Here is a 13,835-nt window from a genome sequence, read left to right on the forward strand (position 1 = left end):
ACCCCACGGTGACTTTCTGTCTGCTTGATGGACCAAGAGGAAAGCTAAATGTATCGGTGTGTTTCTGGAAAACGAGAGAAGAGAGGCGAGCTTCCTGCCTTTGTTCTTGCCTTTTGAGAGCGTTCTCAGAGGAGTCAGCCTCAGCAACCCGGCACTGTTTAGTTACTGCATGTAGTACCACTGTCAGGTGTAAGGAAAGAGTGAAACACAAAGACGCAAGAAGAAAAGCAGAGAGATAAACAGACAGCTTAATTAGTACTTTTTACTTTATGTAGGAGCAAGAAAACATGAGAAGAGACTACTAAACACAACACTGTTCGAAAAACTATTGCAGCTAACCTTCAGAACATTTGCATGTGCGTGTGGGTATATACATGCACGCTTCTTTCTTTTTCAAAGGACTTGAATTTGTATTTGGATGTGGATTTAGCATTTCATTATGACTCTGCAAAGAGGCCTTGAGAGAGTGTGGAATGGCTGCTTCAGAAGTGTTTACGGCTGGGTGTTCCTGCTCGCTTGTTTTTTCCCAATGGCCTTGGCAGCCAAACCCAAAATGCCAGGCCACACACATCTCAACTCAATACGCATTGATGGGGACATTTCTCTTGGTGGGCTGTTCCCAGTGCATGCCAGGGGGAACGATGGCAAAGCCTGTGGCGAGCTGAAGAAGGAGAAAGGGATTCACAGGCTGGAAGCCATGCTATTTGCTCTGGATCGTATCAATAACGACAATGAGTTGCTGCCTAATATTACCCTGGGGGCTCGCATCCTCGACACCTGCTCCCGGGACACCCATGCGCTGGAACAGTCGCTGACATTTGTCCAGGCACTGATTGAGAAAGACTCAACTGATGTCAAGTGTCTCAGCGGAGGGCCGCCAATCATTACGAAGCCAGAAAGAGTGGTGGGAGTGATAGGAGCCTCCGCCAGCTCTGTGTCAATCATGGTGGCCAACATTCTGCGCCTCTTCAAGGTCAGTTTTTTTTCTATTATATATTTTTTTCTCAACAGATAAAGTATTTATGCATTATATAGTATTTATATTCAACTATATATACACACATATATATATATATATATATATATATATATATATATATATATATATATATATATATATATATATATATATATATATATATATGAAACCTATACATATAATTTCCCAAATATTGTAACATATCAATATATTATCATTTAGCAAAAACTATCACACAGTACTTTACAGAATACATACCAAATACTGTAACACACCATAAACTAACAGCTGAGAAAGGGATAAACTCTTTATTGTGAAAGTTGCACCACTCTGGACTTGCCAGTTCCTGCTCTCACTGACTTTCGTTTGACTCTTCTTAGTTTCTAACATTTGCCTCCAATGTCCAGAATGCAGTTAAATTCCCCTCACTAATGATGTTAGTTTGCCATTAGTCTTTAATCTCACCCTCCTCTTATTAATTCAAGGAAACCAAGCATGGCACCATGAGCTCATTGGACGATTCATTGGTTATCGTGAGCTCTGCACAGCGTTGGGGCAAAACATACAAACATAAACAAAATATGACAGGAGTTTACTGACACTAGCTCAACACTGCCTAACTGAATTACATTTTAAAATAATGAGCATAATGGTTTTGTTCAAATAGACTGTCTTGCATTGTAAAGCTTGCTTTGTGTAGATAGCTGAGGATGTTTTATCAGTTCAAGAACTTATTTACCTAAACAACATTTCAGTCTATAATTTTACTTCACTCACATCCCTACATGTAAATCGATTCTATATGTTTTAACACCACATGAAACATGGCTGTGTGATAAAATTATCAAATGTCAATCAGAAAACATCATCAAATTATTTTCTATCCCATCTTCATACTGAAGCTTGTCCCAGCTGTGATTGAGGAGGCAGAGAGGAGGGATGCATTCTGGATGGGCTGCAGGCCAACATCAAGCAAACAAAACAAAACCACGGGCAATCATACTTGGTTCAGAGTCACCAAATAACCTGTGATACATGTACTGTAAAAAGCAACATTGGAAGCTACCACACCACAGCACCACAGTGAAGCCATCTGAACACATTCTGTCTGCTGGGAACTCAAAGTAATTTCTTAGGACGTAAGGGGAATTATGTTCCCCACAGGAAAAGTGTGGGTGTGCTTTGCATTGAATGGTAAAAAGCTGGTGGACATAGGCCAGCCATCAGCTTGTTACAGCTCATACTACATGCAATTCCTCCAGGGTAGTCTTTGAATGTGAGTTAGCATGAAATCACATGGGTAAATTTCACAGTCAAATAAACCAAAACATGGTTGACATAATCAACATAATCTATTCATCTTGACTGCATCGGGGCAAAAAACATGACTGCATCTTTGCCTTTTTTTTTTTTTCTTTATTAAAAACTTTAACAACCATTGAACAGCAAAAAATCTACTCAAACCTCCCACTGCTGTATAAATTACAAGTTTTACAGTATGCATTGTTTTATTCACTTCCAGCTAACCTCAAACTCCTAAAAAGCTCCAATAGAATATGAGGTCTGAATCACCTGCTGTGCCATCGACTCAGCCAAGTCTCAACTGTTTGCTGCCATTCTCAGACCAAGTTACAGCTGAAAAGAGCTGAATCCACCAACATGCCTTGTAGAAAAGTCAGGTGGAATAAATGTTAAGACTCCCACATCCTTGCTTCTTCTTCTTCTTCTTCAAAGAAAAAAAAACCTGGATGAACTATTTATGCTGGTCTTTTTCTGCTAGCATGCTCAGACCTGTCACGCAACATTTCCCATCACTGGCATGCACAGTGTAATCATCCTCACCAAGGAACAAAAGGGAAGTTGGTGACATATCTCACACGGAAGCTGTCTCGTTGCACAGCATGGCAGAGGAAAGAAGTCTGACTACAAGCATACTGTTGGTTGGATGGTACACACTATGACACACGTTGCATCCTTCTGTGTTTTATATACACACTGAATTGTGTACTAGCCTTTCTGTTAAAGCAACAGAAACATATTAACTCCTTTTAACACATGGAAAAGGAAAAGGAACCATGTAATTGTTGCCATTGAAAGGGACAAAGCCAAAAGAGCACATGCATAGTTATCTGGAAACTCTTAAGTTATGTAAGCAGGGAGGCACAAAACCCTGAGATACACCTCAAACTACTCAACAACTGTTCAAAATCAGATTTTTCCACAAAGGAAGGCTGATGCTAGCAGGGGAGCGCCTGTCCACTTAAAGGCTTGTGAGGCATCTTTACACACAGCTAATTGGCAAGCCTCCACTGGGGCAGGATTCTGCTCCAAACTGCATGCCAAATCCTGCAGTGGGAACAAATTATGTTGCTTTTCTTTCCTCAGCTCTTCTGCAGAGAATAGATTTTGCCCATTAGATGAACTGCAAAGGTGGGGAACTGTAAAAAGCATTCTTTTTCCATGGACAGATGTCTTGAAGGTATCAGCCAAGTAGACTGCAACTGTTTCCCTGACAGGATCAGGAGAACAACTTGGCCAATTCCTTAGAATAGGAAGCTAGAAGAAGCCTCCGCAACTATTCATGACAAGACACAGCTGACACTTACACACTGATAGCTGGAACTTAGAAATGAGTCTGAGAAAGCACCGCCTTGAATCTTTTGCAGACTATGTGTTATTAGCTAGTCACTCTGGACTGGTTACGCAAGCATGAAATAGCCTGTCCTATCATTGCTTGGTGCAATTTTAAAATTCCTAGTCTGTCTTTTACAACAAAGATGTGCTGGAAAGTGTTGGGAACTACAATTAGCTGAACGTATCCAACAAATGTGCACACCATTGTAGAATAGTGTCAAGCTGTCTATGTCTAGCAGTAGGATCAGATAGAGGGACAGAAAATACTTTTATATAACAGAGTAAATGCATCGACCTTGAACTGCGGATTGTAACTGTCTTACAGGAAAAAAAAAAAACAAAAAACGAGTGTTTTTATCTCTACATGAACAATTCACATCTTTTCAAATCTAACAGCAAATCTTGTGTCAGCAGAGCATGAGAAATTTCTGACTGGTTTTGGGGTTGTTTTGAAACAACAACATATCGGTGTAGCACGCTCAGGAGAAAAACATGGATGATATTCAGGCTGCTGGAGAATAAAGAGGAGAAAAAAAGGGGGGTTGGGAAGGCAATGCATTGTCTCAACTGAAGATTTTTATTCGTTTATTAGTTTTTATGCAGATTAGAAAACTCTTCAGTGTAAATCTATCATAATTATAAGGCATCTACTTTCTGATCACAGTCATGTTTTTTAATGATTTATTTATAGTTTCTTACTGTACTCTTAATTCAAGAGCAGTGCAGATGTTGTGTCAGTGGATTGTAGACCAATAAGTCAGAACAGTATGACCTTCTGCCACATATGGAGCAGAGCTCTGACCAGTCATGTTGTGAACTTGGATCACCTGAGAGTGTTTTGGAGTGTGTGGCAGTGGGTTGTCAGTTATAGATCATTCAGGCTCTGTAGGTTGTGGGAGGTCTTTATGGATTTGTCAGATTAGTATCTGAGGGCCTCAAAGAATGAATAAACACCCCAGGCTCTTTCAGACATTTGTAGTCAGATTTATCTTTTTATTACCAGCATTCTTCTTGCTTTTCCTTCTTCCTATTAAAAAGCATAAAGGATAGCAAGAATAGTCGTCCATTCATCTCAGCTGATGTCGGCAACCATTCCATCAAATTACAAACACAGAGAAACAGACAACTAAGCTTGTAGTCACATGAGCTTACAATCACTGCTTACTGTTAGCCACAAAACTGTCTGGAAGCTCAAACATATAAAGACATCCGACAGAGAAATGCTCAGCTACCCGACGGGATCTAATTAACTCTTTACCAACAAAAAAAAAGTTTGCATTTAACTAAAATTGTATCAACTATTAAATCCCAGATTCCTGTAAACATGACATTTTCTTAAATGCTGTCAAGTGAAGATGAAAGTCTAGCAGGATATTATAATAATACACAGAGTGTCATTTTACTTGACTTCTATCTGATTCTGTCATGCTGTCATTGCATCATTAGGATGGAAAAGGAATCTGTTAATACAATTCATATCTAACAAATCCTAAGTCCAAACTCCTGGCCTCTGAGTTTCAGTGATGTAAACATTGCCAAAACAGCTAATGTTAATTGAATTCACTTGGCTTGTCTCTTTTTTTTTTTATTTGCTTTTTTCACATATTATACCAAATACTAGGAGACAGCACCACAATGACTTTAATTTGAAAAATGTGTCAAAACATTGGTAGCAATGCTTCTTAAGGCATCTTTTTCTTTCTTGTTTTTTAGTTTTTGTATATTTTTTATCGTATTTTATGCACAATGTGAAGAGCTGGGAGGCCTTAAAAGCCTTTAATCAACTTATCTTCTGTTTTGCACTTGACAGGCAGAGCAATTTTCTCTGAAGCCTGCTGATAGGGAAACAAGAAACCGTGCAAATGTGATTTGTATGGGCCTGGAAGTGAAAGGAATAACAGGATTTATTATTTTGAATAATCTTACACTTCACTGGGTCAAAAGAAGATTATACATATTCATAAGATAAACTCTTCAACAATCTGCAGGAAGACAGATGTGTTTCATTATCTGAGCCTTTGTTTTGATAAATGTAATGTTAAATTAAATATGTGGAATTTTTTTGATCATCCATCAGTTTCTGGTTCACCATATAACATTTGGATTTTTCTAAGTGGTTTATACTATAATTACGCTGATATTTGTTGAATAAGGCAGTTCTTGAGTAGAATGAAGCCTTTGAGATTTATAGAAACAACAACAAAAAAAAAAACCCGCAAATATATTGACTGCATTTTACAAAAGGCAAAAAAAAAAGAAAAATGCAGCATTACAAATGAATGAATAAAAAAAAAGTTTTTAAATATGTACCATTGTAAAATGCAAATAAGAGATGCAATCAGGTTTTGGTGATAGAGTTAGACAGGCTTCCATTTTTTTTCGCACTGCCTGTGGACATTAGAAAACTTTGGATGACTTGAGAATGATATGTTCATTTTCTCTCAGTTGTCAAAGTGAATACAGAAAGCTCTTTGACGCTTTCCTTCACTATTAATTTGACTAAAACAGAAAACCATAAGTAGGACTCCTTTCAGAAACATAATGAAAGTTTTACTGCTCACTACTTTGATACTCCGCTGATTATGAATAAGCCAAAGAACAGTTGTCATGTTGGTGTTTGAGGTGCAGTCTGATAAACTGGTCAGTAGCTGCTGCTGGTTTATGTTTGCATATACACTATTTTGAGAAGGATTTTCTTTTACTGATGAAAGCATGCAACCTCACCACAATATACCATCACCATAATTTTGGAATTACATTATTTTTCCTTTTCTCAATATTAGCAATTTTTCTTCAGCTCTGCACTTGTGGGCTTCACCGTATCATCTTCCCAGTTTTAGTGTGGCTGAGGGAGAAGTGTTTGCTCAGCACTTCAGAGCAGCCAGATTCCCATCCCCATGGTGCACCATGAATATTTTACTATACTGTTACGTAATATACGCCGAGGGATTGGGGTTGAAAGCTGCCTCTCTGCATTCCCTCATCACTGGGTCCAGTTCATGGTCTGTTTTCATCAGTAGGGTCTTTATACTGATTTACAAGCGGCGGCAAAGTGCACCAGCACTTGAGGTAATTAGTGGTTACTTGCTTATGATGCTCAAGACAGACTGAGTGTAATTAAAGCCCCGGGCTTTTGATTGTATCTCTTATACATCACTGAAAACAGCCTCGCTGACTGGCCTGAGCTACAATATTGCTGCAGCAGTGAGAAGCTGCAGGAGGTACACTGCTTCAGGTATCAGTGCTGACTCGCTCAGACAAGCATACACTTTCCAACAAAGAGGAGGGTAGCTGGGGCAACTTCCACCCAGCAGCTCTTTAAATTAGGTACCAGCAAGCCCAGTTGGTTGGCAGGACTTTGAGAAGTGATGATGGAACTGCAAGATGAGAAGGAAGGAACAGAGCAGAGGTGGTGGCTCGGTATACTCTGAGCAGAGAAAAAGGAGGGTTAACTGAATGCCTGTTGTGTTGTCTCTGAAGGGAGACCTTGGATCCGCCTTTCTCTTCCCTCATTAGAATCAGAGGCAGAGACCCTCAGGCACAGTGCCTTACTCCCCCTCAGCATTTCACTGCGGTGAGACATTGCTCTTATTGGATTACCCAATCTGCCTACAGTAAGGATATGCTGAAAGCTTTAGAGGCTCTCAGAAAATATGCACACATATGCCTTTTTCCTTCAATTGTTAATGGCCCATCAACTCATCCAACTAGAGAGGTAATTATCTCTTTCTGTCTTTGTCAGCCCTGAATAAAAATACAACAGCATGAAAAAGAAGTATGTAACACACAAACTAATCAGTTTTATCACCTTAATGACCCAGTCAAATAGCAAATGTGCCAGGAAGTGGTTACCTAGTTACGCATCCTGCAGACACATAGCAACATCATCATCTACTGGATTCAGATTTTTCCAGATGCCCACTCTCTGTTTGACCCCCTTATGTTTTTCACCAACTCCTGGGGGATATATTTGACTCTGTGGCTGTTAAACGCTCCAGTGTGCTCATGTTTGTGGAAATGAGATGGTTAGCATCCCTTAGTTATGCTGCTATAGGTTTAGACTGCTGAGGGACATTTCCTGATACACTGAGCTTCTTTCTTTTTCTCTTTATCTCTCTCTTTTATCCCCCCCATAACAGTGTTGCATCATTAACATGTATGTCTCCTGTCTCAGCAGGTCTCCCTGGCCGGGAGTAGCAGTTCCTGTTGTCTGTTGTCTTTCTGTCCTCTTCCCCCCACACAGCAGAGGCAGATGGCTGCCTGTCCTGAGCCGGGTTCTGCCGGAGGTTTCCTTCCTGTTAAAAGGGAGTTTTTTCCTTCCCACTGTCGCCAGTGTGCTTGCTCAGGATGGGAGATTGAGTTGGACTCAACTCAATCTGTTGGTTTCCTTATATAGGTTATTGTGAATTGGCCTTCATTATGTTTTCCCCTCTGTCTGTAAAGCGTCTTGAGATGGCATTGCCGTGATTTGACGCTATATAAATAAAGTTGAATTGAATTGAATTGAATTGACATAGAAGATGTAAGGATGTGGTTTTTTTTTTTTGTTTTTTTTGCTAAGAAGATTGGTGAAACTTTATTGACAGCTTGTCACTATGAAAAATCCATTTTCATCTTCATTCCTTGACTCATTTGATTGATTATAAAAATAAGATTAAAACTGGAGAATTTTGACTCCCTCTGTTCTCTTTCTGGACAAACGTATAGTCATGAGATTTATAATGTGTCTGCATACCCTGAGACTCAAAATAACAATGTAAGTATGGCTATATGCTACTCATGCTTGTTAGTGCTCTATCACACATGGCCAGTCCTGAGGTGTGTGTTGTCACCTTCACACAGCCTCATTACCAGAGAGAGAAGGATTTGGAAATGACAAATGATTTTCACTAAGCTCACCCACATTGTGTTCCAATTGCAGTGTAGTGCACTATGCTACACTTGCTAATTGTTGCAGCCCATTTCCTCAGACCCACCCACGCCCAAAAAGATTGTCTGCTGTATTCTCTGCCTCCAGAAAGCAAAACAAACAGAGAAAAACAGGGAAGCGAATCCAATAAATGCCTAAATAACAAGCAGAGAGCATTTTTTCTTCCCAGCGTTCACAGACCAGTGGGCTTTCCATGGTATTACTCGTGCCCCTCAATTTGACTTTTGCAAGTGAACAGACCAAAACCCATGAAGCTGTCTTTGTCTGCCAGAGACTGTAGACGTCCCCTATCTAGCATGCTTCAGCAACGGAGGAGCAGCTCCTTTACTTCAGGATTAGTTCCGATTCAGCTCACCTCGCCCACCCAGACTCAAGCGGTCAATTCCCAGGACAGCCACAAGTTAGGGCTGCTCAGAACCTTGCCTTTTATTCTTACCAGTGTTTTCTCCTCTTTCGCCTGCTGGTTGCAAATCCCTCTCCGGGCAATCACCTTGCACCGTGACAAAAACCCCACTGTGAGGCTGTGCATTGTTCTCCTCAAGGTTAGGTTTCACTCACATTAATTACCATCATTTAATTAGAGTGGTGCCGCAAGCCTAGTGAGAAAACAGTGGTGTTTCTTTCAGTTTTTGTTTTCTATATATGATTTAACTCTGCTGAGGACAACTAAGCATTTTAAAAAACAAAAGCGAAAACAAACAGCACAACATAAATACTAACAGGGATTGCTTATGTTATCTGTGTGGGAGCTGTCACTTTCTTCCTGTCTTCTAATTTCTTACATCTGGATGTGCCTCCAGGTCCCTGTTCAGACTCCTCTATAAAAGTTTACAAATCTCATATCTGCACAATTGAAACCAACAGAATACAGCCGTCAGATGGGTTTCTAGAAAACTGTGTGGGATAAAAAGGCTCAGATCCGTCTCACCTGCATAATCTCACCATCAAGCTGGCAATCCATCACTGTCCTGCTGTGTCAGGCTGCACAGCTTAACATTTACTCAAATATTAGCCACATTAGACACAAAAAATGGAAACACATAAATCTGTAAGTTTTCAATCTAAACTAATCAATGCTGGCAGCTTCCTTATTGATTGCAGGATGGAGGCTTTATTTTGAACTTTCAGCTGTCAAGACGATGTGTCAGGTGCTGAAGAATGAGCGTAGCAAGAGCCCAGCTATGTATTCATTTCCATGCAACATCTTCCATCCACTTTCCTTCACAAATAAACATAAAACATATCAGCGAGAAAAGGTCAATATCATAAAATTTTCATGGAGCAATCGTAAAGTTGCCTGAGATCATAAAAGAAATGTTCTGTCAGCTTAATGCCAGGCGATGTCCTCAGCCTGGCCTGCAGGAACAGAAAGAGAAACTTTCTACATGCTAAACATCATCCAGGCTTCTCACACATGAGACAACACAGAGCCTCCCATGAGTCACTGATGTGTCGCACAAAAGCATTTGGGACTTACCATTAAAACAGAACATTCAAGCTGTAATTATGAACTTAACAGAACTGGGGCAAGTTATACATTTGTTTTATGTAAAGCTCTGGGATATTGCAAAGTGAAAGTCATTATGAACGTTCTACTTTTCTTGCCCCAAATGGACAAAAAAAAAGGATTTTCTTTCTAATGTGACAAAAAAAAGACATTGTTCTTCTGTATTTCAGTGGGTTTGATGAGCTGTACAATGATTCTTTTCCCCACAACAACAAAACAAAAGCTGCTGTTTTCATGGCTCATGCTCTGACCACAAAGAGCAGGTAGGAGGACAATTCAGATGATACAGTGAAGAGAACAGACATACCTAAACCATGTTTGTTTCTGAGACAAGGTAGTCATCAACAAGATGGAAATAAACTGGAGAGCAAAACAAAATAATAATGGAGTGTCGGGATACGAGACTACTGTAAAAGACTGAAACAAGGAAAATGACTTTGCCTATAAGGTAGCATAAAATAAGTCATTTTGTTTCACTGCTGCATGAAGGGTTTCCTTCCATACACTGGCTACAGTAACAAATTAGATTTTATCATTTAAAACCGTAGGATAACAGTTTCAACATGGTAATGGTATTATTCCTTTATTCACCTTCTGGTGCAGCCTGAAGCTTCAGTGAGTGTTCTGGGGACAGGTTATTGCCAAGGTGGGATTCACTTCCTGGTGTTAGTAGTAATATCACTTAACAACGTTGATTCATTGAAGCACACATTCTGTTTAGATGCTTGTAGCTATATGCAGCCACCATTCTCTCAATAAACATGTTCGTTTACAAATTTGCCTTTTCAAATAGGACTCCTGTTAGAAAGTTAAAAATGGCTCTTCACATCGCAGCAGATGAACGCTAGCAGACATGGGGTGATGACAGTGTCTACATTTGGAGTGTGAAACACTCAGATCTGATTTACAGCAGCCACATAAAAGCTGTCACTAAGACAACTTTTTACCAGCTTGGGAACATGAACAGAATTAAAAGTTTAGTCTCCCAGAAAGACCAGGAGAAACTCATCCATGTATTCATCTCCAGTAGACTGGATTACTGGAATGGTCTTTTTACTGGACTTCCTTAAAAAAAAACCCATGAATTATAAATTGAACTATTTTTGAAGACCAAGAATTTAATTTCTTTTCATTAATTCTTTTAGGTAAAAATATTCTTTGGGATTTATTTATCTTAAACACATTTATAACAGGCTCCAAACACAACTGATGATTTAGTTTGAAACTGAAAATCATTAAGCTTGTAAAAGATGCTGAAAATGTTCTAATGTACATTTTAATGCTTTTATGCTGATGGTCTCAGCTGTCTTATGAATTTCTGTATTTTATCTTCTACTGTAATACCCTTGAGGACTTTTAGATTTGTGCTCCAACACCACAGAAGCAAGATTAACAAATCTAACATCCAGACATTGCAAACATAGTGACAAAGAATAAGAGGCAGGTCATGTTTTCTCTCCAAATGTTTGCACACATTACCAATGGATAGAGGAGAATCAATTCTCATTTGCAGTCTAATTATTGCCTGAGGAGCTTCCTCACACAGTAAAAAGATAATAAATTTGTAATAAATAAATAAATAAAGACTTATTGCCTGTTTATCCACAGCCCATCATTTTGTTTCTTTAACTAGGAATCATTGAACTATCAAAATTTGAAGACCTTCCATTACAGACTGACACTTGGATATTGACCCACCAACATCGAGCTGGTGTGACAGCCTGCCTCATTTCCTGAGATGTTTACCTTGCTCTTCCCTGGCTGAAAGTTAGTGTACAGAGATGTGCAGTGTAGAAATGGCACATATTGCAATTGATTTCTCAAAAAAGTGAGATGTTGACACAGTAACATTGATGAAAATGTCACCTTGGTCACAGTTTGTAACTAGAGTATTTTCAGCTGGGATAAACCCAGCTTCTTTTCTCAAACATTTACTTCATTTTATAATATAGATTGTAAACATTTCTGCTAGCTGATTTCTCTGAAAGCAGCTTAATATACAAGCTCTTTACCAGTTTCTACCTGTTTATTCTACAACAATGTGAAACTAAATATGTAGAGATGGCTCTCATGGCTCCAAAAGATGGATTCAATCCAGGGTATGTTTTGGAATCTTACAGCAAAAGAAATAAGATGTGTAATAAAAAAGAATAATTGACATTTGTCATGAAGCTGCTTAGTCACAAACTCTGTAAAATGTTGCTTTTAAGAACCAGCATTTTCTGTTTCATGTTAAAACAATGATTTGTATTAAGCTTCATGTTAGATGTGATGATCTGTCTCATAAAATACTTTTTGCTATTCTTTAATATCACTTATCTATCTGTCTATCTGTCTGTCTGTCTGTCTGTCTATCTATCTATCTATCTATCTATCTATCTATCTATCTATCTATCTATCTATCTATCTATCTATCTAGGCTAGATTTACAACAATTCAATTCAATTCAACTTTATTTGTATAGCGCCACTTCACAACAATGTTGTCACAGGGCACTTTACAACAGTCACTGAAACAATTTAAAACTGACAAAAGTACCAATAACATGCAATGTGCTCAATGATAATTCAGTGAGAAGAGACACTGCTTTTGAACTGTGATGAAAAGAATAATTAAAAAAAAAAATCTGTCCCAGACCATTTAGAGTACTTTGCTGTGAGCAGTGGGCCAGAATACCTGCCAAAAGGTGCAGAAGTCTGACTGCAGTGATTGCCTCAAAGGGTGGTTCAACAAAATATTAGTTTTCCTGTCCCATTATGTTTGTTTGTTTTTTTTAATATTTCACCTAAACCACCATTCAAAGTAATTTCAGGATTTTAATGTAAGTTCATATATATATATATATATATATATATATATATATATATATATATATATATATATATATATATATATATATATATATATACATACACACATATATATATATATATATATATATATATATATATATATATACATACACATATATATATATATATATATATATATATATATATATATATATATATATATATATATATATATATATATATATATATATATAAATTTATATATATATATATTTATATATATATATATATATAAATTTTCATCTCACTTCAGCAGCAGCTGTATTATTCTTTAATGGGAGGTTACCAATACACCTGAGCATATATACCAACAAACAATGTAAATTTAAAATGTTAGGTATTTTTTAACGTGTTCATGGTGTTTTTCTGAGTGGTGGATGTGGTCCTCAATTTCCAGTTTTCCATGTGTGATATATATCGTCAAGGTGAAGGTTTCAACTCTGTTCCAAGGATGAATAAAACTCCAGACATATATCGAGACTCTGGCAGGTTTTGACATTGAAGATCTGGTGCAACATCAACAGGGTGGTAGTTTAATCCCATTAACAATATTATGTTTTAAATTTTGTCAGACATACCTTCTAATGATGGAAGAGGATTTATTAGTTTTAAAACGACAACCCTCTGTTTCTACTCCTACCTTAGATTTACAGTGATGTGTGTCTCAATAACACTACAAAGGCAACAGTGGAGACAGTAAACTCACAAGGTCCCGCTGACCTCTGCTGCTGCATAAACATTACTTAAAACCTGAGCAGTATCGACATGCGGATGATTACAGTGAGTGGATGGACTTGTTCCAAAGTCATCAAAGATGTTGTGCGGTTAGACGACAAAGTGCAGTTTCTGTAAGAGAAATCAATGTTTGAATGAGCGTTACAAATTAAAACTTTCTATTAATTCTGTCACTGATGTGTTTAGAATATAAATGTC

General features: G+C 38.1%; 1 protein-coding gene across 1 annotated transcript in view; it reads left to right on the forward strand.

The window, feature by feature from the left end:
- Nucleotides 1-439: 439 nt before the first annotated feature.
- Nucleotides 440-13,835, forward strand: part of LOC306754878 (metabotropic glutamate receptor 4-like) — a gene marked incomplete at both ends in the record, with an annotated part of 126,817 nt that continues 113,421 nt past the window's right edge. Inside the window, one exon of the mRNA XM_079239004.1 lies at nt 440-973. Within this exon, the coding sequence (XP_079095130.1) occupies nt 440-973 (534 nt within the window). The remainder of the gene's footprint in view (nt 974-13,835) is intronic.

Source organism: Telmatherina bonti, assembly GCF_933228915.1.
Source record: "Telmatherina bonti genome assembly, chromosome: 4".
In the NCBI taxonomy this organism is placed as follows: domain Eukaryota; kingdom Metazoa; phylum Chordata; class Actinopteri; order Atheriniformes; family Telmatherinidae; genus Telmatherina; species Telmatherina bonti.